The 26706-nt window shown below is 33.3% G+C and overlaps 1 protein-coding gene across 3 annotated transcripts in view; it reads left to right on the top strand.

Annotated features, from left to right (window-relative positions):
* LOC118197491 (growth arrest-specific protein 2-like) overlaps positions 1 to 26706 on the top strand; it is a 163309-nt gene that overhangs the window by 125580 nt on the left and 11023 nt on the right. For all 3 annotated transcript variants that reach the window (XM_035369002.2, XM_035369010.2, XM_035369016.2), the window contains 3 exons: positions 14620 to 14744; positions 17135 to 17276; positions 22381 to 22754. In XM_035369002.2, the coding sequence (XP_035224893.1) occupies positions 14620 to 14744; positions 17135 to 17276; positions 22381 to 22754 (641 nt within the window). The remainder of the gene's footprint in view (positions 1 to 14619; positions 14745 to 17134; positions 17277 to 22380; positions 22755 to 26706) is intronic.

Consider the following 26706-nt stretch of genomic DNA (forward strand, 5'->3'; position numbering starts at 1 on the left):
AAAAGAAAAATAATGTGCGAAGTATTTGTAATGTCTGTAATGTTATTTTGTAATGTATGTGGACGTGTATGTTATTTTTGAGACACGGATTTTAAATATGAGAGTACTCTTATTTCCACTTACTTTTTCTACCCAAGAGCAGTTTTACTTTTAGCGACTATAGCCGCGAAAGTAAAGAACAGGATATGATTTTAAAAATAAAATACCGAAAATGAAACCTGCCTTTCATCACATAGTATGATACGCAGAGATCAACGGTATATGCTTCGGTTGTCAAGGAACGGTTCCGGTTAATCGTTCAGAAAGAAATGGATTGTCCTTCCCTATGCCTGTAAGCAAAATTCGAGAACCAAACCGTTTGAATGGGAAGTAAAAAAGAAAAACATAAGAAAATGATTATACGCGCCATTAAATAGGTTATCTTTTTCTTTTTCACTCTAGTCCGAGATTGGAATTGAAATGAGTGCCGCACCCCCTACTTCTACAGCTTCTTCTAGATAACTACTGTAAAGAATTCAAGAATTCACAAGGGAAATTGTTGTCGACTTTCGCAATGCAGTAACAGGCCAGCAAGTAGTGCATAAAGATTATATTGATAAGAAAAAATAAAGCAACTCAAGATTACAGGCCATCAGAGCAGTGCTGGGCTCCATCGAAAGTTTCTCGAACATATTTCGATGCATGTGTGTTGTGTGTCGAAACCAAATTGAGAACATTTTGCCTGTTTTCAATTTGGAAAGCATTTTTATTTAATAATAGCCAATGAATATCGTATTTATTCGTATTATTCGCCCCCTCAGATATGAACTCTTTTTTTTAAATATTTTTTTGCGATATACCTGCATAAATTTCAATGTCTTTCAACAGTTGGCAATGGATTCCTCCACAAAAGACGCATTCATTCAATACCATCAACTTTAGGAAGGGTAATGGTAAAAAAATTTCCCGCAACGATTTGAAGATGACTTAAATTTAGCAAGCCGATTTTATTTCTGGACACCAGAAACATAGATGGTTTTACTTTGTTACAGGGATACAGGGTTTTACTTTGTTCTGCTGATTAATTAATTATGCAGAGAGTGAAACAAAATCACTCAAATCAAATCAAATCACACCTTAATACAACTGGATTATTGGCATAACGCTACACTGTTGGACAAGAGCATTCGTCTTGTCCAACAGCATACTAGAGTCCATTCGTTTTGTCCAATTCTTATGCATTGTTAGCTCTTTTACGTTAGTTGCAATAAATTACGGTAATATATGCTTTGTCTCTCAGAATGGAAATTGCATGTTGTAATAATTACATTGCTATTAAATCTGTAGTACCTGAATCTTATTCCGAAATCATCATTTCCTAATATTATTTCTTTGCTCCGCATGTTTGCGGTGAATGCATCATGTGAAAGTAACACGCATTGTATTGGACGCAATAATTTTAACTGGTTTCTTTGAAGCACATAATACACGAATATTTAAATTTCTCCTTCATATATGCTTTAATCACGCTTCTAAAAAATATTGCACACGGTGTCCATAACAGCCCTAATGCGGTTTTTATTTTCGCAACTGTTGCTCTTAGGTTATGTTATTCACTAAATTTTACAATTCACTCTTAACTCCTGATTACAAGAGTGCTTTAAATGACGCAATTATTCATGTTTTGGCATATTTAAATTTAAAAAGAAATTACTTTTTTTTTCAAAATTACGAAATCTAAGTTTAGATATCCCCCGATACTTGCATTCAGTAAAAGTAATTGTTATAAAGAATAAAACACAAAATGTTTCGACTCTGAAAAAAGTTGACCGAAATATTTAATTAAAAAAATTTGGGAATTTGACATTGTTTTCGACGTGCCTTCAGGAGTGTATCAGAATATAAATTAGAATAATTCTAGATTATTTTTTTCCGTTTAATGTCATTCAGTGATATTCTTTTGTGGTTAATTAAAGAGCAACATTCTATAATTTATAATTTTATTACGTATTATACGTTGAAAGAATTTTAACGCAAATAATTACGTTTCCAAAAGCTAAGAGTACATTATAATATTCTTATGCAGTTTTAGTTCTTAGCTAATAATCATGTGAAAATTCATTAAACTAAAAATATTTTACATCTTTAATTTATGAAAATAATTTTACGAGTTGGCTATGTACCAATACTGAATCTATTACAGTTTTCTAGAAAACAAAACTATGTATGAATAAGATCCCCCTTTTTTTAAAAAAATATTTATTGGTCAATAGTTTTCAGGACGGTGTGCATAAGAATTTCTTTTACTTAATCTATTAATAACAGCAAACTTTTCCTAAACTGTCATTTAATTTTTACATTGAAAACGGAAACATTTCATGCAAACAAACTCCTAAACTTGTGTACGACCCTTGAACATAATTTTAGACTTAAAAAATGAAATATCTCGGTCACTTTTCTTCGTACGGTGTTCAAACTTCGGTTATTTTATTTTTCATTATAAGCTTTTAATAAAAACAGTTATAGAGACCGAAGGCCGTATAAAAAGCTAGATTACTTAATTTTTTCAAAACTTAATTTTTCAAATTTAAAATGCAAAATATGAATATTTTCCTCATGTAAAGTATTTTTGCGATTGAAAATATGTGTCTACGATCAAAGATTTTGAAAAAAACTATGAAAAAAAAAAAAAAAAAAAAACTACCATCATTCCTCCTAGCGTATAGGAGTGCCATTTATGAGAGCACTAGATTTTTTCTATGACAAATTATTTTTGGCTCTGATCTTTCCCTGCTATGTGCTCTTCGGACAACCACCGAACACGCCTTCTTCACCTGAGTAAATACTTTAAAGATCTGCAGCACGTTTAAAGGACGTTCATAGGTTTGCCAGGGAAACGATCAACACAGCCACGGAAAGGATGAAGAGGAGATACGATGGTAGATCGACGGAAAGGGAATTCAAGGAAGGAGATCAAGCTGTACAACCCAAAGCACCTTCGCGAGATCTCTCCCAAACAATAGACATCCTGCGAAGGATCCTACCGTGTGATAAGGAAGTGATGACAAAGTGGTGCGTATTCAAAGAACTCCTTCCATAAATCTAAGGGAGTGAGTGCACTATGATAGACTTGCGTCTTTTTGCGGTAATAAGAATTAGTTAACCTTGGTCTTAAGGATTTAACTGCCCGGGACGTACAGTCCTTAAGGATGTTGGGAATATTTAAATCCTTTTTGATAATATTTTTGATTTTCTGTATTGCTGTAGCTTTTTGTGTTCATTGTAAAATGGTAGTTTCGTAGTTTATTTTGCATTTAATCTGCTTATGTACTTGGGTGTTTGTTTGTTGCATGGAATTGTGGATCTGTGGATTCTGCAGCAGCGGCTTTGGAGTTGTCGAGATAGCTGGGTTAGAGGCTGAGATATGGGTAGTTTCGGTTTGTAAGGAGCCTTGGAAGCAATTTTCGTCTCCAAGTTGGCGACTTTTTGGAAGATTCGCGAGAACATATTTTTGGAGTACTAAAACTGATTCTTCCAAAATTTTCCAGAGTGTCAGAATTAAAAGGAATACCACCGGACGACCCAGATTATGAAGGTTTTATGTGTCCTACACGGTATCTACTTATTTGTGTATTCCAGCTACTGAACATTGCGAAACGTGAATGGAGAATACTAACAGAAACATAGCAGTGTTCAGAAGTGGAATTGCAGACTCTCCACACAGAATGCAGAATGACTCTCCACACAGGATTTGACGATTGGATCAGTTTCCCTTTAAAAGGGGGAGTATATAAGGTATTTCTCCCGCCTTCTTAGCGTGCCTTCGTGGTGTAGTGGTCAGCACACTGAGCCGGTATTTCAGAGGTCCGCCGTTCGATTCCCGGCGAAGACGATTGCTCAATTTTCATCTCTTCTGCTTCCAAAAATTACCTAATGTCTCTACAGAATAAATTTAACCTTTTAATCGTAGCAGTTAGTTACTTAATGCTGTGTGTACATATCTTTGATCTTTCTCTGTATTATAATTTCTCCGCATTTCTGTCATAACCACTCAATTATTTCTCGCCAGTTAACCTAATGCAAAGTTATGTAATATGCAATTGTTTGAGGATTGTCATGATTACCGAGCAAATTAGAAATATAATTATTTCAAATCTCTCATCCAATGAAATGATTAACGTCGAATGAAATGTATTTTTGACATTAGGTGTTCATTCAGAAGGTTCTGATTTTAGCTGTGGGTAACTAAACATTGGACAGTTGTTTGTGATGGTTCCACTTAAACAAAAGGTTTAATTATAATGTGTTTAAAATGACCAAAATGAGAATTATGAGCCAAATAATAAATTCAATTAGTTTTATCCTTTGGGGAAAAAAACTATTCTAATCAGAGCGGAAACGATATTGCACGCAAAGGAGAATGAAGACCGGAAAACTCCCAGAAATCATTCTATTCCTCTTTGTGCTGTGAGCTTTTCAAAAATAATCGTTTTGCATTTCTATTTTCAGACTGACAGCTTTTTAAAAATTTAGTGCAAAACTGAAAAGCCTTGTGAATACAAGCCGATTCAAGCATTTGATTGTGTACATCAGAAAATACTGAATTCAGGAAATTAAACTTGATTAAGTTCAAATGAATATATGAATTTATGAATATGAAATATATGAAGTTCAAAGTTTTCTTTTCCTCCCCTCTTTTTAGTAACCTTCATCGGAGGTGTGCAAAAGCCATGCTCGAGGGCCAAATGCGACACTTTCAATTTCTTAATCCAGCTCATTATGAAAACTTGCGCAACAACATTTACATCTCTTTCATACCTGACTTTGTATAAAGCAGTACGAGTGCGCGACTTTTGTTATAGTGCAATACGCGTGGCTCTCTGCGTCTCACATTAAATATATATTAATTAAAAATTATTTTTAGAACACAGTTTATGTAATAAAAATTAAAATGCTTGCAAAGCTAGATGTTTATAAAACTGTTTTATTGATCATTGATGCCTCTTCTTTTTACTTCCTTGTACGAAGTAAAAAGGAAGTATTGTAATCGCGAAAAGTTTCAGGCAGCATATTTCAACGAAAATACCCATTTTGACCGCTATCGAATGCAATTTAACGATGTTTTTGCGTGATATCTGTACGTAAGGACAGAATAAAATACTCTTTTCCTTCAAAAAAATTGTAAAACTGCTTTAAAATGAATTCTGAAGAGAATTTTTCGTGGCTTCTGTACGAACGTATGTACGTATGTCGCATAACTCAAAAACGAGTAGCCTCAGAACGTTGAAATTTTGTATATAGGACTGCTATAACATGTAGATGTGCACCTCGTATTTTGGTTGCAATCGGCCGCACCAAACGTATATAAATATATTTATATATAACAAGCAAGGTAGTTAGTACAATACTGTACGACCAATTTGGTTTAGATAACATTTTGCGCAATATGCTGCAAAATAAGTAAATTAGAAATTGTAGTAAGCTCGCCTAAAAGTTACCAGGAGCTGTGGCTCCAAAAAGTTCAACACGTTTTAAGAAACAATGTCATTGAAGTGTGAGAAATATGCTACACGAGAAAGGAAAAAAACACAGTAAAATACTAAGCGTTGGAAACTAGTAAAGGCAAAAAATACAGTAAAATACCTATGGATGTGCCATTTGAAAAATTAATACATATGAAAATCAAACCAAGTAACAAGTAAAACATAAAAAAAAAAAAAAAAAAAAAAAAAAAAAAAAAAAAAAATCAGATAAAAATAGAAAGCGGAAAATGGTAAATTAGCTGAACTCGACTTCCAAACTGGCTTTTCAAGGGAAATTTCTGATTTGAGCGTCGAATCAAGCTAACCCCATTACGCGTTTCGCCAAAACAGACAACTGAAACTTTTTCGCTACAAAATTTTTAATTTAGACAAAGTGTGTTGGAAAATTTATTAGTCTCAATTCTCTGTTCCAATTTCCTGACGCGTCCGCACAAAATGACACATTAAGGTGTTAAAATATGTAAAAACTATTCTGATTACATCTAAAATCTAGACAAAAATAAAAATAAAAATAAAAATAAATAGCGGTCTGCTATTAGTCCTTAATATACAAAAACATACGGGCTGGGCCTGCAAGCTTAAAGATTTATAATTTTATAGATTTTAGAAATCTGTAATTAAATTTAAAAGAAAATTAGATGAAAACTAACATAGTGGGTCTTGCTAAGACCAAGAAAAAGTTGTAACAAAAGAAACAGAAAAAACTGACATGTGGCGATGCAGAGCTCTCCCTCTTAAAACTAAGTTGAAAAGGGGTTGTAATTCCCTTCTGTGTACTTCAGTCGTGTGACGTAAGTAGGGGGAGAGATGTTCTGTGGGCATCAGCCAATACGAAAAGACTGTCCGTTAGCTGTAACTCGTCTCTAATTTTCGAAGGGGGTCGGAAAGCTCGGAAAAACGTGAAAAAATTTCAAAATGGCGTCAGTCATGTAGTTGGAAGAAAAAATTGTTTCTGAAAGTGAAAATGGCTAATTCAGCTAAAACTACTAAACTTGGCCCCAAAAGCAAGAGTAAAAGGAAAAAAAAGCCATTTTGTTAATAAAAAGTCGTAATTCTTCAAGTTAGCGGGCGATCAAGCTATTATGAAAAACGAAAAGGCCCGATTTGTTAATAAAAGCAGTAAAATTGGCCATTATAGAAATTTAAAACTATTTAAACAATAGTATTAAAAGTAATGTGCCAAAATTTTGGAGGAAAGATAATGTATAAACAAGAATTATTTGTACATTTTTTACATTAGATTCTCTGAATCAGCCATCCACCTTATACCGTCCTTTGGGCTTTAGGCATAAAATATCATTATCTAATTCAAAAAATCTAAAAATAGGTAAGGCTAATGCCAGCTTTTTTTAAGATATTTTTAATTATTTTATGAGGAATTAGGTTACTTTTCAAAATAGTTACGAAGTATAGTATTTCTTCTTGTAAGTGTTTTGCAGTATTGCAGATTCTTTTTATTCTGAGTAGCTGTGAATAAATTGGGTTAAGTATGACTCTTTTGGAAATATTTAAATTCCAGTTAGTTAATTTTAGTGTGGAAAAATTAAATTCTCTTCTTTTGTCGTAAACTTTTATAAAATTGTAATCAATAATATGTAAATCAAGGTAGACTACATTATGCTGTTCTGTATTTGTTTTATTTAGTTTTAAGCATGTAGGGTAGATATTAGCTACTTCTATTTTGTTGTAGTTATTAAATGCAATGACATCATCAATATATCTATAGATGTGTTTGTAAAATATTCGTTCTTCTGTACTGAGTGAACGGACAAAGGTCAATTCTTTTGTAAAAAGGAATAATTCACAGACAGAGCTTGAAAAATTACCACCCATTGGGATTCCCTGTACTTGTTTAAAGATGCTATTGTTAAATTGAATAAAATTATTGAAGAGCACGCTGGAGAGGAAAAGTTGCCATTTTTCGTTGCTGATAATGGTAGAAATTTGCGGAAATAAATCTGGAAGAGCTAGTAAACTTGTAAAAATTTCTTCAAGTGGTAGAGAAGTATAGAGGTTTTCAAAGTCGTAGCATTGGATATGGTCTATTTTAAGTGAATTCACAGTTTTAAGAACTAGTCCGTTACTAGAGATCATCCAGTTGCAATGCAGATCCTTAAAATCATAGTTATTAATTAGGTCACTTATCATACGAAGTTTTTGTGTAAAAAGATAATCTGTTTCTTTGAGATAACTTTTGGTACTATTAGCTATGAACCTGAATTTTATTGGAGACTTTATGAAATTTAGGTAAGGCATAGAGATTGGCAAACCTGTTGTTATATTTCTGGGGATGTATTTTTAGCCTTTTATGTAGTGCGTTAAATTTATTGAGAAGAATCTTAGTACTGGTAGTGATTTTTTGGTAAGTGCAGGTGTTATTTAACTCTTTATGCAGAAGGTTGAAGTAAAATTGTTGTCAAATAACACTAAAATTGTTGCTGGCTTTGTCAATCTTCATGATGATAAAGTTATCTTGCAGTTTTTGAATTAGATCCTCTAGACGTTTTTTATTGTGTAAAGAGTTGAAAAAAGGTGACTTGAACAGCAAACGTTGAAATTCTTTAATTAGTGCAGCTTTCCATTCAAGAAAAGTTGTAGTAGGTAAATTGGATCTATTACTAATTAATATATTTATATATATATCCACTCTGTTACCCGGCTCAGGTATCTCAGTTTCTTTATTCTTATATGTTTGTAAATTGTACATTTTTTGCTTTAAAAATGATTGTATTATGTTGTTTTTATCTTCCGGTTAAGGTTTTTATGCCTTTAGTAAATCTGTATGCAATATTTTTAAAATTATCAACAATTTTAAAGTTGTCTAAGTGCCGCTAAGCCTTTTTTTTTTATGGCGGCCATTGATGTTTACATTTGAAACAGGAGACTAGTGGATTTGTTGCCAATCTAGAGAAACGTAGCTTCGCAACAACAAAGATAGCGCCTTCATTTATTATTGCGAATTAAATCATGCTTAATCCTTTCTGTAATTTTTTCGAGGAAATAAGTGTTTAAGATTTACTTCGTATTTTTAATGCAGATATTTTGAGTTTTTATGTATTTTTGCCTTGTCGCGAAGTGAGAACATAATTAATTGAATGAGAAATACTCAATCGTCTGTGAAAAACTGTTTCTTTTTTGTTTTGTTTGCTTAATTTCTTTTATACATCATTCTAGCTTTATTATAGTATTTGAATAGAACATGTGGCAACGATTAGATAATTCTATTCTTTAAATGATATAAATTTTGTGCATTATGAGTTATAATATGAACGAAATATATAACTTAACTGTTATATAATTATTGGATTATATAACAGTTAACTTAGGTTCCGTTATATAATTATTATATAAGTTAACTGTTATATAATTATTAATACTGTTAAGAATCTAGCGCCAGAGTGTCGCTGTGGTAAACAAATACTAGAGTGAAATTTAAAGAATGCATTTATTCTATTGTGGTTTATGCGCTGTCGGCGAAGTAGATTTTACTCAATCTAAGAAGTTTAAATGAAATGCAAGAAAAAATGCGTATAATTTAATATTCCGTACAAGGAAGTCATGTGGTGTACACATCAGATTTTTTTCCCTTCATATTCCTTGAAATTTGCGTGTACGTTTTATATCTCGTTTGTTGACCCCGAAGCAAGACCACTGTCGTCACCCTGTGTTCATCATCTGGGGCTTAATTAAAACAAAAAATATAAAATTAAGTGCATAAATGCTATTTTAAACTTAATTTTTAAAAAAAAAAATTGTACCCAAGCAGGGGTGTCTCTCTTCCATCACTTCCTAGCAAATATGGTGCCCACCAGCGGTCGAGCGGTAAAGTCGCTGAACACTGGTAGTTCGATCCGAGGTTCGAATCCCGCGAACGGGCTGGCTGCATGGGCGTTTTCGTGGTTTTCCCCATGTGTAACGTGTATACGAGCCAGTTTCCCTTAGAAAGTCATCCACGAAGGCATCCCTTCCCTTAGGCAGATAGCCCTCGAGGCTCTAATGCTTTGCCATAATCACACACACACTCTTAGCAAATAATAGGTGCACAGGAAAAGATCCATGCACCAGCAGCGTTGCACTTTGCGATGGTACTGCCCGCATGATGTACTAAAAAGATTTTTTTTGGGGGGGGGGCATTTTTTTTATTATTATTATTTTTATTATTTTACCCGTTTAGTGTTTAGTTTATAAATTTAAAAAAAACTATTTTTATTCAAGTTTTGGCACTTATAAATGCTTTCCATACTTTTTCTTGTTTAATTTATAAAGCACATTAAATATAATCTAAATTTAAATAAGTGCATTTTTCGAAATTCGGAAAGGACTGGAGGAGGGGAGAGAATGATCATCTAGCAATAAGAAAAGTGGTGCATGGGGCAAAACAGTTTGAGAAACAATGAGCTAATCTATTTACATTTCATTGAGAATAATAAGGCTCTTTTATTCAGAAAATGAGAAGGATTTTTAAATGCACATTCAGAGCAATTCGAATTGTTCAAAGATGATAATTTTCATCGGCAAATAGGCATATGAAATTTAACATGAATTCTAGTCTGCTTCAATAATATACTATTGTGGAAGAGACATCAAAGACAATCTCATGTCTAGAAAGCATATTTTCTTCTCTATAAGCTAAAGATGCCTAGTTACACGTGACCAAACATAATGTTTCCCATGGATGATACTGAATTATGCATTGTCTTTTAATTATATATTACTTCCGGTCCTAAGAAATCCCCACAATTCTCTTTCTAGGTCATTACCTAACATGTATTGGAAAAGTAGTATAACTGTTAAAAATTGCTGATGCAATGGCCGATACATTTGCTCCCTTAAAAAATAAACACTTTTTATTGCCTGGAACATACATTTTTACGAAATTTATATCCTTCAAAAATCCTTACCTATGTCCAACGTATTTTAAAATTAACACGAAAAATGTTAAAGGCTATTTCAAAGTTTTTAATAGAAAAGTTTTAGCAAATGATTGAAAAATGTGCATATGAAATTAAAAACGTTTATTTGAAATTAACAATAAGAAAAATTTTCTGCATTGTTTGCATCTTTTTTATTCATATTCCAGCGCTATCTTTCATAATAATATTATAATACACAAAATATTCGAAAATAAAACAATTAAAGGAAATTCGCGCGTTTGAAATTGCCTGATTTTACCTCATTTTTACGTTAACCTTTCAATTGCAATTCTGAAAGCATAGGCTCATTACGCGAGTTTACGCAACTATATTTTTAAAATATGTATAGGGTTTGATTTGCTTTAGTAGCATAACCTAGTATAAAACCCTAACAGACTTAGAGCGAATTATCGTTTCGCCTGAAAAGACTGCAGAACTCGAGTATAAAACGCACTTCTCGTGTTTGACAGAATCAGTTGCCACTTGTGGCATTGTAACTTGAAGCAAGTCAAATTCAAATTAAAGCTAAGTCTAGTATCAAAGACTACATAATTTATTTAACGCAAAGCTGGCGCAAAAACTTCTCACCGGCCTAATAATTTAAATGCCGGCAGCAGTAACGCAAAGCCGAAGAATTGCAATGTTATTAGAGCTAGCGAAAGTTAGTAACATGGCCTCGTGAGGCAGAAACACGCTTTGTCTCACAGTTCAAACACCTTGAATACTCTCGCACTAAATTTACATTCTAGTAGGGAAAAGGAAAGAAGTGATAGGAAAGATCTACGTGTGGTTTAGTTTGTTATGGCCAAACACACTAGGGTTATCTGTCTAAGGGAAGATGTGCCTTCGTGGAAGATTTTCTAAGCAAAACTGGCTCGTATGCATGTTACACATGGAGAAAACCACGTAAACACTCATTCAGCCATTCCGCTCAACTGAAATCGAACCCAGGTCCGAACTACCAGTGTTCAGCGATGTTACCCACGGCCGCTGGTGGGCGAGCAAAGATCAAAATCATTAAGTAACAGGTTACAACACAACACACTGAAAATAATTTTTAAAGAAAATGTTTCATATATTAGGTTTGTTACATTACAAAACAAGAAATTACTATGTTTCGAAACATTTTTCAAACTATCTTAACAAAAAGTTCATAATAAATTTCACAATATAACCTTTTCTATATATAATATAATCTTTTTCACGATGTAACTCTTTTTTAGCATTTTTCCTCCCACTTTGAGTATCGCACGCTAAAATATTTTTCAATGGCGTGGGTTAACTATATCAGCCCATATTTCCTTTAAAGCAGAGTTTCTTAAACTGTGGGTCGCGACCCTTATGGGGGGTCGCGTGACTTGCAGCAGGGGGTCGCCAAAAATTTTAGCAGTTTTGATATTTCTTTAGCTTTATAATAATATATATTTACAACTACCAAATATTTGTGTTTACACAATGTATTTGAAAATAGATAAAGATAAAACAATACAGACAAAGAAAAAACGAAAATGTCTCGACGCATTCTTTTTATAATATAAACGTTCATTTTACTTGTTTTGCACCTGATTCTATCATTTCGTCTGTTACGTATTTAAAATTTTCACATTGTTTTATGTCTTAAAATTAGAAATTAAATACTAACCTAAAACTTCAATAGTGTATTACAGTACAAGTGAAAAAATTGACAGTTTCACTCATGCGTGTGTAGGATTTGTGCAATGTTTATGGCTTCCCACAAAATTTTCGTAAATATTATGGGGTCCTGAGGTCGTGAAAAAAATCTCAGTCATAAAAAGGGGTCGCGAATGAAAAAGGTTTAAGAAGCTCTGCTTTAAAGGATTCAGCCTCTTTAGAAACTTTTGTCTCTTCTTCAAAGCTTAGTCATTTCTCTTAGTAACTATTTAGATTTTCGTTATTAATCAAGAAAATCCATATCTGCAGTGAGATGATATTTGAAAAATAGCACTAAAATTATAAAACTGACCTTTGTTTAGAGGTAAGAGGAGAAACAACCAGTCACGTAACTGAAAGGAAAATTTTTGTCCAAGTGGTTTCGTAAAACGGTACGAATTGCTTTATTAGTCACAAACGAAAGATATTGTAGTCTTCATTACTTAATAAAAGCGCAGATCATCAGTCCCCCCTTTTTTTAAACGCTGAAATACTTTTCTATTACAGTATTTTCAGTTAAATCTCGGAAATATGGAATTATATAACATGCTGATTAAAAAAAATGATTAAAAGTCACATGAAGCGGAAAACTGTAATAAACGCCAATGTAAGTTTCCTCTTTTTTAAGGACGTACTGTACTGAACATAGTAACTTCTAATGAAATCACATAAAATAACGTTTAATTCCAACCGAATCCAAGGACGAATTCTGAATGAAGTGGGTTTGTATTGTTGAATTCTTTCAAACGAATTGTGTCCATTCATAATAAAGAACTCCTTTTGCTAAGAAAGCCTGCGAAAAGAAGGGAGCACAAATTCCGCTTACTGAAAAAAACAGAAGTTGTTTTTTAAGTGCATTTTGATTTCTGGTTACCTATATCTTTTCTGTGATAATTCTTCCCATTCTTTACAGCTTCCATTCATCTGTAGTAGTCAACCTACTTATGAACATGATCTGCTAATAAGCTCTAAAAAATAATAATAAAAAAGATTAGAGTTTTGTTTGTTCTCAGAAACAAGCCACTACTTTCAAAAGGAGGCTTTATTGCATTTTTATTGCTTAATTGGCTTCTCAAAAGGCAATGACTTACTATGTTTGTTTTAATAATTACACTCCTCGCCTACGAGAAGCTACACAACAAGTTCTTGTGGCGCCATCTGTTAGTACACATTAAACTCATTACTTGATATCATACTAAAATTTATTTTACAGTCTAATTTGAAAACGAAACTTCTCAAAAAGTTGCGACTTACTTTTACATTGAGATACAGATTAATTAGAATTAAGATACTTTAATTAGCAGGATACTCATTGCAGCTTTGTCTGCATCAAGAATTTCTTATTTACAGTGTATTATATCACTGCTAAGACGGAGGTTCTCAACCAGGGGGGTGGATTTATTGTTTCAGGGAAAGAATGCGGTCAGCCTTTTATTATAATTATTTTGATAAGGAAAGCGAAGTTTAGTAATAAAAAACTTAATTTTTCCCAATTGTATGTCTTTCTGATATGTCTACTCCGTCATCCTCCACTTTTTCGACATGTTTGGACTAGAGCACTATTGAAAATCTTCAATGTTGCAAACACATTTTGTTTTAATTCTTTTTTCCTTAAAAATTCATTCTTGTCGCAGAAAAACATAAATGACGCAGTATATCTCCTATTATTTGGAAATGATAATGAAAGTTTCGTAACATATTTTGTATTTGCAAAAATATAGTAGACAAAACAATCAGAGAAAATTGATAGTTGTTGCAAAGATTAAAAATTAAGATTTTTTATTTGGTAAATTATTTGCAATCCCGAAAGAAGTATTCTGGCATTAATTCACAAGTTTCTTTGGGAAGTTTTTTATCTTATATATTTTCTTCTGATTATACATTTTCATACGAATTACATCTTATTCTTTCAAAAAAAAAGTTTACATTCTCCAATACATTCAGCCAAAAATAATAGACTACAAGTATTCGAATGAAGTCGAAGTTCTTGGTGAAAAACATGAAATTTTTAATTACCCAGGGGAACAATAAAATCCTATTTATCAAAACTTACATATGATATTTATTATATATCATACTTAAGGTGAAATTTATTGTTTTTAAGTAGTGCACTTCATCAGCAGGCTTACTTAGTTTTAAATGAGAAGATCTGTGGGATGTTTTCAGTTAAAATATAATTTTAAAAAAATAAAAATCATAATTTAAAAAAGCTTAAAATGCTTTTCTTTATCTTGGTTTCAATGTTAATTAAAATTAAAAAAAATCAATAAAAATATTTTATAAGAATATTTTGACAAAATAAAGCGAAATATTTGAATATTGCTAGATTTATATTATAGTATGCAGTGGTCCTCACAAGTTCTTCTTCCATAGGAATATGCATATTAACAACGGTAATTTTTGAACGATATTTAATGATGCATCCTTCAAAATTTGCGATATTTTGATACAATAACGGTACTTATATTTTCAGTAACTGATTTTTTTTTTTTTTTTTTTTTTTTCTTTTTTAGATGTGGAAGATATAACTGCCGAGAATTTCATGGACAAGCTGGATAATGGAGTAATCATCTGTAAACTAGCTCGACTTATCCAACAGAAAGCTGAAGAATGCAAAAGGAGAGGTCTTATTACAGAAGTAAGTTAGAATTTGTTGGATCTCACAAGCATAAACCAAGCAGGGCAAATAAAATTAGTAAATATTGCTCTGAATTATTAGTAATTCTATTTTTGATTAGCTTTTATCTTCTTACTGACAACAAGGTTGAAAAAATATGCTTTTGCTATAAAAGGCCTTGATACAATCATGTTCCTCTAAGTTGCTTGTTTATATAAATTATGTAGATGTTGCAGTTTATTTTATAATAATATTTTACTTAGGTTGGATTACTACAGTATTTATGATAATTACATCTATGCTTCTGGTCCAGCATGAAATTAATTGGTCAGAGATTAGATTTGACAACTGCTGTCGTCTAAACCAAAGTCCGGCATATGTTTAAAAAAATGACATCAAGGACGTGTGGTAATATTTTGTTAAAGCAGGTGGGATTTAATTTTTTTTTAGTGCAAATTGAACCAAAAGCTATGTTAATTGAAAAGACCTCGAGTCTCTCGACCTCACATCTTTGATGCACAATGTTTCAAAAATATTGCACGGCTGAAAAATAAAAGAAAGAAAGAGAACTTGAGATGAGTCTGAAGAGAAATTTCTCTTCAGACTCATCTCAGACTAATTCCTCCTGAGAAATTAATCCTACGTTCATTGCTTCTGTATAAGAAATAACTCAAATAATGCAGGCGTTAAGACCATGACAATTCTGATAATTCTTTTATTTAAGTAAAAATATATACAGTTCAAATCTTTATATGGGATCTGCAGAAAATAAAATATCAATACAAAAGCTGTTCTTTTTACTGTCAAATAAGAAAAACAAACGACAGAAATTTTAAAATGAGCCTAAATTACCTCATATATCAAGAATAATTTAAACATATCTTTTCAAATTGAGTTTTGCATGTCTTAGGTGTTTTGAAACTGAACGAGTCCAAATCGATAAGAATGTAATAATAATTGCAGAAGAGCAAACCTTTTTAAGGGGGAAAACTTCTTCCCTAGTCAATAATAACTTTTAATTAGCTTAGTACCAAATTGATATACTGCGTGTATGTATAACAATTATTATTCTTGTATTTTAGCATAAAAAATTAAAGTAAAATTTGAATTCTGCGTATTGATTCGTTAGAACCGTGGTTAAGAATAAATACTTTATTAAATAATATATAATTCAGAAACTTGAAAGTTTTGTTACGGTATTGCCAAACAATTCTGTAGCGACTATTTAACAATAAATGAAATGAAGTGCCTCATTTATTTCATTCAAAACTTAACTTGAACGCGCAGAAACCAAAATGTTTATCGGTTTCACATTTAGTTACATGCTAGAAAATTTGGAGCGCAATATTTTAGAACGAAAGTTTTCTCTCTTCCTCGAAGAATAGAATGCAAAATTTTTACAGTTTTTTAAATCTGTCCTTTGTTGTCATATATTTGCTAGATATTTGCATTATAATTGATTTGGTTCTCATTAAATTAAACAATTTCTCCTGACAATGTCTGATTATTAAAGCTCTAGTCATATATGTCCGCGATTTTCTAAAGATCCACTAGCATTTAAAAGAGCATACAAAATTCTTCAAAATTTTCATTTATGCGAGTTCTGACTCTTAGTCTAAATTATCCGGAGATTTTTATCGTACCATTGCACATTTTAACTATCAAATATAAAGCATGGATTGAAAGATATGGGGTAATCACGCTGTCTTCTATAATCTGCCCAGGAACTGAAATATTTATCCCAGTGATAAATTTGTTACAGACATTGAAACTACTACAGAAATGGAATGCAGACTTCCAAGACTGAAGTCAACTATTAAGTCCGAGTACTCGAACTACCAAAATTCCCACCTGGAGCAGTATGCAAATTTACTGAAAACATTTAAGCAAGTAATTTAAAAATGTAGTTCTCCTAATCCAAAATTCTAAATTGTTTTCTCAACACCAGGGACGTGTGAATATAAACATTTATAGGAATTTTAACTCTCATATATTTTATTTAACAAAATTCAGTTTTCTATATTCCTCCGTAAATTGACGCCTCTGCCATTTCTTTCGAATGAGGGAAATGTAGGTATGATAATGTTTTCAGCGCCGATTTCGCATATTACTGAGTCTTAAAAATGACCTTTGGTAGGTAAGCAATAACTTGCCAATTAGAAGTTTTTTTGTAAGAAACGCATAAAAATATTCAAATTTTATATATTTTATTAAAAAATGTCTTTCAGTGTCAAAGTGAATTTTATTTGATTCATTTCTTATACTAGAATGATAGGTTTAACATAAGATTAGATGCGCACCTTTTTAAATACCTATAGCCATAGGTAGCCATTAATTTATCAAATTCTAATTTTGCAGAGCTCTAATACAAAAGATAATGTCCGCTTAGACATTGTTCTCGTGTTTTTCAGAGCATTCCATCAGTTCGCTTCAAGTGCTGGGAGAACGCAAAGTCTGAGTCTTTCTACGCAAGGGACAATACAGAAAATTTTATACGATGGTGTCGTAAATTTGGAGTGCATGAAGCTGTTTTGTTTGAATCGGATGGCTTGGGTAAGTAGAATAAAATATGATAAAGCAAAAAATTTTGTATCGATAAATTTGAATATTTAATTAAAGACTGCACACTTTTTACCATAAATAGGATGAACATGGAAATATATCAGTCATAAATTTTTGCGTGTAAGTTTCAGTTTAGCAGTTTTTACTAAATGATAAGTTTTCCCATGCCTTACCGGAGACTCACAAGAGCTGCTGCTACCTCAAAGCAAAATTCTGCTTACAGTAATGGATACATAATTCTTACTGTTAGGAAAAAAAAGTTTCCCTCGTAAGGATTCAAAAATCGATGCGGAGATTGACTATTCTTAAGGAATGCAACTCTAGACTTCTCAACAAAGTTTTAATTTGCAATAAATTACGTTCAAAAAATTTGACTTCTCCGATTAGAAATTAACTTGCCAAGTTAGAAACCTGATATCAAAGAAAGTAATAAATTGTTTTTTTTCAATAAATTGAAGAGCGTTGTAGATTCCAACAGCTATGATTAAAGGAACTGCTATGAACTTGCCATCCGTTAGATCTCAACTCTTTTGTCGGTGACATCAACTACACCGAAAGTCGTTTCTCCAGAACTTGGCGCTTTTTTCATATTTATATTGTTGTTATGTTACCATTAATTTTTGAAAAACTAAATTAAAGGTTATGTTCTTACTTGGACGCTTAAATGAAAAAGAGTCGACAAATATGTGATCTTCAGTTATTTTATGCTGCACTCGTTTCTTTTTATTATTTTCTCTTGTTATTTGCATCAGGCATCTGTTTCGTTATTTAAATTTGAGATAGTAAACGGCAACGCTTTTATCGTTTGAAAGTTGTTCACATTCTTTTCGGGATATTGTTGTTGTTAGTTTATCGCTTTAGTTAGGCCCGAACCCAGTATCAAAATGAAAAAAGAGCCGGTCCTGCACTCAGAGTTGATAAGCATCTGAGTGCCGCGGAAACTGGCGATCGGTGCAACGGTCTATTGGTGACGTTGTCAAATGCCCGTTATGATTATTATTTGGTTTAACCTCGATAATAATATAATTTTTTTATGTTTTAGATTTTTTCCTTTGTATATGCCTAATGATTTACCTTGATGCCAAGTTTCAAATATCTAAGTCATTTAGAAGTGGTTTAGGTTTTTGATGAATGAGTCAGTTATAAAAATGACACTTTTCAGACCTTAATAATTCCATAACTATAAGATTAAATTAACGAAATTTGGGATTTTATGTGTTCAATGGAGATCTATTAGACATAAAAATTTGCAGGTTTGTAGGTCTAATAGTTTTTGAGTAATGGAGGGGTCGAAAGTAGCTCGAAATAGTTCGTGTAAGATACACGTGGCCGGTGTCTCGCTGTTTTCTTTTCCGTCTGTTCTGAACTTGACTGATACACTCATGTGTGTCTAAATGAGACAAATGTATACATGGTAAAACCTGGAAGACCAATGAAAGTTTTTCTCAGTTATGATAAAAACAAACTTAGAAGTAATTGCTAGCAGAAATTTTGATGGCGTAAAATTGTTGATCCATAATGAATAGGAAAATGGAGGCGAAGGCAGATTAATATTCATTTTTTTATTTCAGCAAATATGTTGCGGCCACAATTAAGTTGGCACATTATTTGTGCCTATTCAAAGAGTTTACATTTTTGATACCTTTGCAGCAAGAAGGAAGCAGCAGACAGACAGCAGCACAGCTATACCTAAGCGCTGAAAGCAAGTGTGTTATGTTCAGGGTGAAATCTTATTTCAGACTGAGTTATTTTTTTATTCTCAATGCATTTTAATTGGATAGTTAATATTGCTATTAATTACTATTGGCTGCTTGAGTTTTAGTTCCCTTTACATCATCAGAATTAACGTAAGAATCATATGGCATGGTTTAATTTCGAAATGACGCAGTGCAGAGAGATTACTATTTCTAGAATACAGAAGGGAATTTAATTTACATTGCTAATTTGATCTTTTACATATTCTTTATTTTTCTTACATATATGTGTTAGAAACAAATGATATACATATATATATTTCATTATGCATAACATCACAGCATTATGTATAGAAACTACAGTGGTGGTAATAGCTTGTTAATTTAATCGCTTTGACAGCGCATAATACACTAGTGTAAATTTAAGCAACAAATTCATTTTTAACATATAGCCATGGAATTGTAGAAAAGGACTTTTTGCGACTAGTATAATGAAAGGCTAACTCAACAGAAAGGTCATGCATATGCAAATATCAGCACCATGACGTCAAAAGGTTCGCCAGGGCACACAAACTGTGAGGAGTCAACGCGCAATGCAAGGCAACAGGGCCGTTCCTAGGCCAATGGCTGCCCTCGTACTTTCCTAAGATTGCCGCCCTCAAATTTAAAAAAAATGCGCAATGATTAATAAAATTTTTATTTAAAACTCACTAAGTACTTAGATATGACAAATTGTGCAAAATGTACTTACAAATGACAAGTACTTACAATGAATTTAAAATATCTAGGCGTCATATCACTCCCCCCCCCCGAGAGTCCAGCCGCGCCTGATTTTGGCCGTCTACGTACTTTTACACGCTGCACTTCCACTAAGAACGGCCCTGCAAGGCAACTTAAAAAGAAGAAAGGGAGGACCATTTTCAGACATTCTTCTGCAAGTGAAAGTGAGATTGTACTTGCAGTATGGTACAAGAAAATATCAAGACGCCATTACCATGTGGTAGAATGTCTGGATAGCTTGAAGAGGGGCGTAGTTTGACTTAAGTTACCCAAGAGTTTGGAATAATAAATGTACCCTTTCACGAGCTTGAAAAGACTTCCAACAGCTGTAAGGAAAGTTGATGGTGGTCAGCCGAAAAAAACAACGGTGGCTGATGACGGATATATCACTCTCAGTTGGATCACACTCAACCGGACGACAGATGTCGCGGTTACTGTAGCCAGGCGGCTTCATAAAGGTGACCTGTTCGACCGCCATCCTGAATGCTGCATTCCATTTATAACAGGCAATCAGCGGCATCGTTTACAGTGGTGTGTGGAACACAAAACTGGATGCCTCATCCATAAATGGAGTCGCGTCCTCTTTACCGATGAAAGTCTTTTCAGTTTCACAAACGATTCTCAGCACCATTTGATATGGAGAGAGGTAGGTACATGTTTTCATCCCACTAACGTCAGGGAAAGAAATCATTGGGATTGTCCTCGCGTGCTTGTATGAGGAGGCGTTATGATGAACGGGCGAACAGAGCTGCACATTTTCGGCAGAGATTCACTTACCGGAGAATATTACTCTAGTGAAGTTTTCTCCTTCCACACTCATCATTTCTGGCCAATGTCATCGTAAGTTCCGACATTGTTTTTATGGATGACAATGCACCGCTACATAGAACTCGTGCTGTTGAGGAGCTCCTGACTCATGCTGTTGAGAAAAGAGAAGATATCCACAGAATGGATTGGCCAGCGTGCTCCTCTGATTTAAATCGCTTTGAATACATGTGGAATACTTGAGGGAAATGCCTGGTAAACGCGATCGTACCCTCCGGAGAACATTGGACAACTGAAACAGATGCTCCTTCATGACTTGGAACTCTTAGTCCAAAAACTGTTAGATAATATGATGCTGAGCATTGATAGATGGTGCAAAGCAACCATTGCAGTTGGGTAGGTCATATGCCTTACTAAGCATCTTTGGTTTGCATTCTACCTCTTGGACTGAAAAATTAACAATTTTTGGTATCAAAGAGCCATTCTATCAATAAAGCCTATTTCATTTTTGCTCCATGCTATATGCGTCTTTTATTATTATTATTTTATTTATTTATTTATTTATTTTTTGCTACTGTACTTTCCTCAAACTAATTCAGCCTCTGTAGTATGAATCTCACAACTCCCAGTTGAATTTTTACGGGATTACGGAATAAATCAGAAAATTTGCTTAAGTTTCGCACGCTAGTGTATTTAATACTTCTTGTTCCTCGAAAAAGAGGAATTATTATTTTTTATTTTATTTTTATTTTCTTCTTCGTAGTTATTATAATTTTCCAACTATTTTCTCTTTTCTGCTGCAGTTTCCTTTTCTGTTCCATTCCAATTTCTCCAATCTTGAACCTGGCAGTTTCGCGACATTTCAAATGCAAAAATTTCAAAGAATATTTTCAAAGAAAAAATTTAGTAAATTACTCTTGTTTGCGGAATTTTAGCCAGTTATATTGTTTTTATAGCCGTTGAAAAATCTGGTGTGCTAGACAGAAAAACAAATACAACTTACCTTTGAAAACCGCTATTTTACGTCTGTTTAACTAAGGATACTTTTAATATAAGCATAAAGACTCATATGAATTCTGTTCACGACACCGGGTAAATAAAATCGGATGTAATGCGTAAGGAAGTGTTCAAAAGTTTTAATTTTTTTTTCTAAGCACCTTCAAGAAATCGATAACAGAAAGCAGTCAGCATTTACGTATACCGTGATTACTCGCACCTCCATTTTAAAGCAGAAAAATAAAATTGGCAAAAGTTTACAATATTGTGTAGTAGATTTTCCCGCATAAGAGTTGCACCTAGACTTTCACAATGAAAAATTGGCAAAAAAAGTGCGACTATTACGCGAGTAAATACGATAATAAGAAAAATAGTGACGGTAGCAATCAAATGCTATTTCCAACTATCTCTATTTTCTCAGATTACCTTTCTGGGAAGTATATAACTAAGAGAAAGAAAGAAACATGGCAAATTAAAACATAAAATCAGGCCTAGCAACAACCTTCTTTTGTTTGCGTATATTTTCTCTTGGTGATGAAGGAAAGGATCTGCAGCTGTTGCCCTCGAAGTCAATAGAAGCTTACATCAAATAGAAGTCTGTTGCTATGCCTGATTTTAATTATTTAACTAGTTTACATTTGAAGTGTTTTACAGAGTGCCAATCACCACCGCGTTATCCTTGCTCAGAGAGTATGTTTCTGTCGTTTCATTTCATCTTCGCTGTAAATATAATATCTAGTTTATAAAGTGGATAGCACAGCTGATAATACTCATTTTTACTTTAACCATAAGATATTACAGATAAACTATTACATTTTTTATAGTATAACTTATTTCACTTTTTTTCCCCTTACCTTTAGTTCTGCACACTCAACCACGAACAGTGGTATTGTGTCTTCTGGAGCTGGGCCGAATTGCATCCAAGTATGACATCGAACCCCCAGGCCTTGTACAGCTAGAAAAAGAGATTGATGAACAGGAAGAAGATCGATCTTCAGATGGCCTCAGCTCATTATCGACCGGTTCATCTCCTACTCTAGTGCGAAGCCGTACAGAATCGGTTCTTTCACTGACTTCGTCCAACCGGTCTGGCAGCCTGCTTAGTCCAACTAGTCCAGACAGTGGAATTGCGTATTACCACAACAATCGACCTAGAAATCGATTGTCTTACACCCCACCTTCTACAACAGCTCCTCCAAAGAAGCAGCATAAACCATCTGAACTTGACAAAAAGGTACTTATAATTATACAGTTAACAGTTTTTTTTAAATAGAAACTAGAGGAAAAATGAAAATATACGTAACACAAATTCCTCTCAAATCCTTTTCTACTCTATTCTATTCAAGATCAACATTAATGCTTATTTTAGAATTTTGTGAAGATGCCACGTATTTATTTTAATAACAACAGCATGCAGTCCATTTCATTAATGAGTCACATATTTCAGAAAAATCTGCCCAATTGTCAGTTTATGTAAAATTTTAATGTATTCTAACTTTCACACTGTTTATTGGAAAATTTTAGCTGTCTTTCTCTGTACATTTCAACAGTAATTAAATATTTTAATGCGAGAATTGAGACTTTATAATTATTTTATAGAGTCTAATTGAAGTTCTTATGAATATGAATAGAAACGTTTTACATGAATTTGTATTATGTGAAAGGTGAGAGTGCGTCTGGACAACCGGGCGGCTCACGAGGACTATTGGGTATCATCCGAAATCCGCAAATGTACAACGCAAGAACTCTCTGGCGCCCCAGGAGTTCGGCGTCGGGAGTTTAAGAAGAACTTTTGACTGTACACGCCACACAGGGGCAAGGTATAAGACATTATTTTTGTAAGATTTCAACCTTTGAGTTACAACTAAAACTTAGTAACCTTAAGAACAGCTTAGTTCAGTAGACAGAGAGCAGAACTGAAGAAGGATTAAATACCCTTTATTATTCGAAATAAATTGAACAGTCGACTCTTTCTTGGAGTTTATTACAAAGCCTTTACTTGGGCTTGAACTCAGGAATACTAAGAAATAAAACTTAACTGAAAAGATATAGCCGAAGCTATCAAGATTCTACTAGAGTTGGCCCCTTAACGCTAACTAATGGCGAAGCTATCAAGGACCTAAAGTACGGCCGATCGTAAAAATAGCTTAAAGAGAGAGTAACCTAAAAGGCGAAAAAGCGCTGCTCAGAATCTCTGGCTCTCTAACGAAGTCAGTAGAACTTTAAATACTTGTTCTTCCTTCATTTGCATTTAACCGCGCTTCTAAAAACATATTCTGGCCGGAAATTCTAAGCTGAAAATAAGAAGTGACAGGAAAGTGGCTTAAACTAAACATTAACTGTTAGAAACTTAGGATAACCCTCCAGTTTCGTACAAAATACAAGATGCTACACTGATATTTTACACTGATAATACTGATATTTTACATTGATAATACTGATACTATACACTGAAATATTTACACTGATATTTAGATATTTGATATTGATTTTACTCTGAGATATATAAATTTTTTACTGTTGCGCATTTATAAACATAATTGTCCTAGGGTGTTTTATGCGCGCATAGGTTCAGACATTAAGAATACACTAATACAAAACATCTGATTTACACTGATACATACGTCGTTGCATATACATAATCATATTACACAGATATTTACAATGATTTAAACATTTAATACTGAACTTAATAATACATATAAAAATTCTGCACTGGTGCGCATATTTAAACATAAATTACCCTAGTGCATTTTATCACACTTAGGTTTAAACACTGAGGATAGACTTCCATGTAAAAGTCTGTTTCACACTGTTGTGTATACATAAACATTTACGCTGATAGTTTACCTCAATATTTAAATATTAAACACTGATTTTACGCTGAGATGTATTATTAGGCAGAAAACTTTCCCTATAATAATTTAATTTTTTGAGCAATAATTTTCTTTTTGAAAATGAAGTGCTATTTTTTTAAGGTAAAGCAGAATATAATAAAAGCGCTTCTTGTGTATTAAACTCTCTTGAAGTGCATGAGATTTTTCTCTTGTAATTTTCAACTCGCCACATTTCTTTTTTTGGTTAATACAGTGTTACACTCAATTCGCTAACAAAACAAGATTACTCATACTAACAAATAAAATCAATATACTATAGAATTCAAATATCTGAACTTACTGGAACCAAAATCTTCTGGATATTCGAAAAATCGGGAAAACTAATGTTGTTTTCTTTGTTTTTCCCATGATGGCCAGCCATGTATTTATTTAATGGAGGGAAGGAAGTTTGTTTATTTATTAATTGATTTTGATTGATTTTCCGCATTTTATTTTAATTAGAACTATGTGGTTAAATAAATGCAATTATAGTTTAAATAATTAAAAAATGATGAATGCCATCCAAACTAATGATGACGATACGTTTGCATATCGTGAAGAATCCGTTTATTATCGCACATCAGTACAGGGTGGCCAGAAAGTTCCTTTACACGTGTAGTTATTTCATTGTAACTTAAACAAGACTTACAGTTATTTGTCCAAAACGTCGCTGTGCACCATCATTCACCCTACACAGCTTGAATACGCCTGATTGTCCTCCTGCTCATCCGCTTTAGCAACCGCGGTGACACATGCTTGAAGACTTCAAGCACACTTGCCTGCAGAGCGTCACTGTCCACGTACCGCTCCTGCCTGACGTAAAATTTGATGATCCCTCGCAGGGAGTTAGTTGTCTGGTGTCGTAAGGTTCGAATTTCGAGGCGGCCAAGGAAAAGGGGATGGTGAATCCAAAATACTTCTCAGGCGAAAAGCCTTTTTTTTCGCAGTTGATCAAAATCTGACGACTCGGTGTCTCCGTATGGCACAGTTCGCGAAACCTAACCATCACCTGTATCATATTTTCGTTGCTGTGCTTCCGTTCATTCCGACACACTTGTCAATAAGCACTCCTCCAAAGTGAAATCGCTAGTATCTATCATTTTGTTTCGCATAAAGGCGAGAGAATGATTTGGTCAAAAAGCGGAGTTTATTCTCCTTCCCGGGAAGTTACGCGGCAATCACGTTGAAATTCACGTGAGTAGCACTGTTTCTATATCAGTGATCAGGATGAGAGGTTTAAATCTTAAATATCTTACAATTTTACACGCACTTAATTCTGATATAAAGGGACATTCTGGCCACACTCTATCTAGAAAGGTATTCTCTTCCAAACGAAACAAGAAAACACAAGTTTTCGTATAGCTTTTCCGAAATGCTGTCTAGTCATAGAACAGTCGAGAGTTCACCACATAAACCATTTCTCAAGTCGATGAGAATACTTTCGAATGGTTTACGCAGTGACAGAGAATCTTCTCCCATTACTTCACAGATGCTACAGTGAGTTCCAAGTTCACATCATACTTTTGGGAGAACCCGTATTTCACCTGTTCTCACTGCTGTGCACATCTAACTAAGAATGGATAAAAATAGTTAATTGGTAGACATATGCAGTCTACAACTTTTCGTATACAGAATTGGAAGACTCTCTTCAAGCAGTAAAATCTATAGAAAATTGCTCTAAACCAGTGGTTCTCAACCTTTTGATTAACGCGTACCATCTAAACAAACATTGAAAACCTTTAGTATCACCACTACAAAGTACTAATACCACCATCACTATTAAACAAAGCTTTTTCAGGTCCCATAAATTTATGAGTGTTAAAGAAAAAATTCAATCATAATGCTGGGGTTTTAATTTTTGAATTTAATAGTTAAAAATACTTTGCTTCTTTGCGTACCACCTATTTTTCTCTTGCGTACCACCAGTGGTACACGTGAGAACCCCTGCTCTAAACAATTGATCGACTTTGCTTTATGGTGATAATCGCTTTATATGGATATATGCCCACCAGAAACCAGCAATCATCTTCTCCGTCAAACCTTGGAATTCACACTGATGGAGTGCGCATGACGTTAGACATTATTATAAAACTATAGAACTGCTTTGCTTATTTTTACAAACAATATCTATAATTTATAAAATAAAGCAATCAATCTTAACAATTGCATTTTCAATGACAGCTATAAAAATGCGTTATAAATAGTGGGACAAATGTAATTATGATTTAAAAAATATTGTAATTATAGCATAATCATAATAATAATGAAATAAAATACAAATAAAAAAAGGTTTTTATACAATAAGCTTTT

This window comes from Stegodyphus dumicola, chromosome 5, assembly GCF_044657685.1.
Source record: "Stegodyphus dumicola isolate Sdum_Otavi_A_Nest chromosome 5, ASM4465768v1".
Taxonomy (NCBI): domain Eukaryota; kingdom Metazoa; phylum Arthropoda; class Arachnida; order Araneae; family Eresidae; genus Stegodyphus; species Stegodyphus dumicola.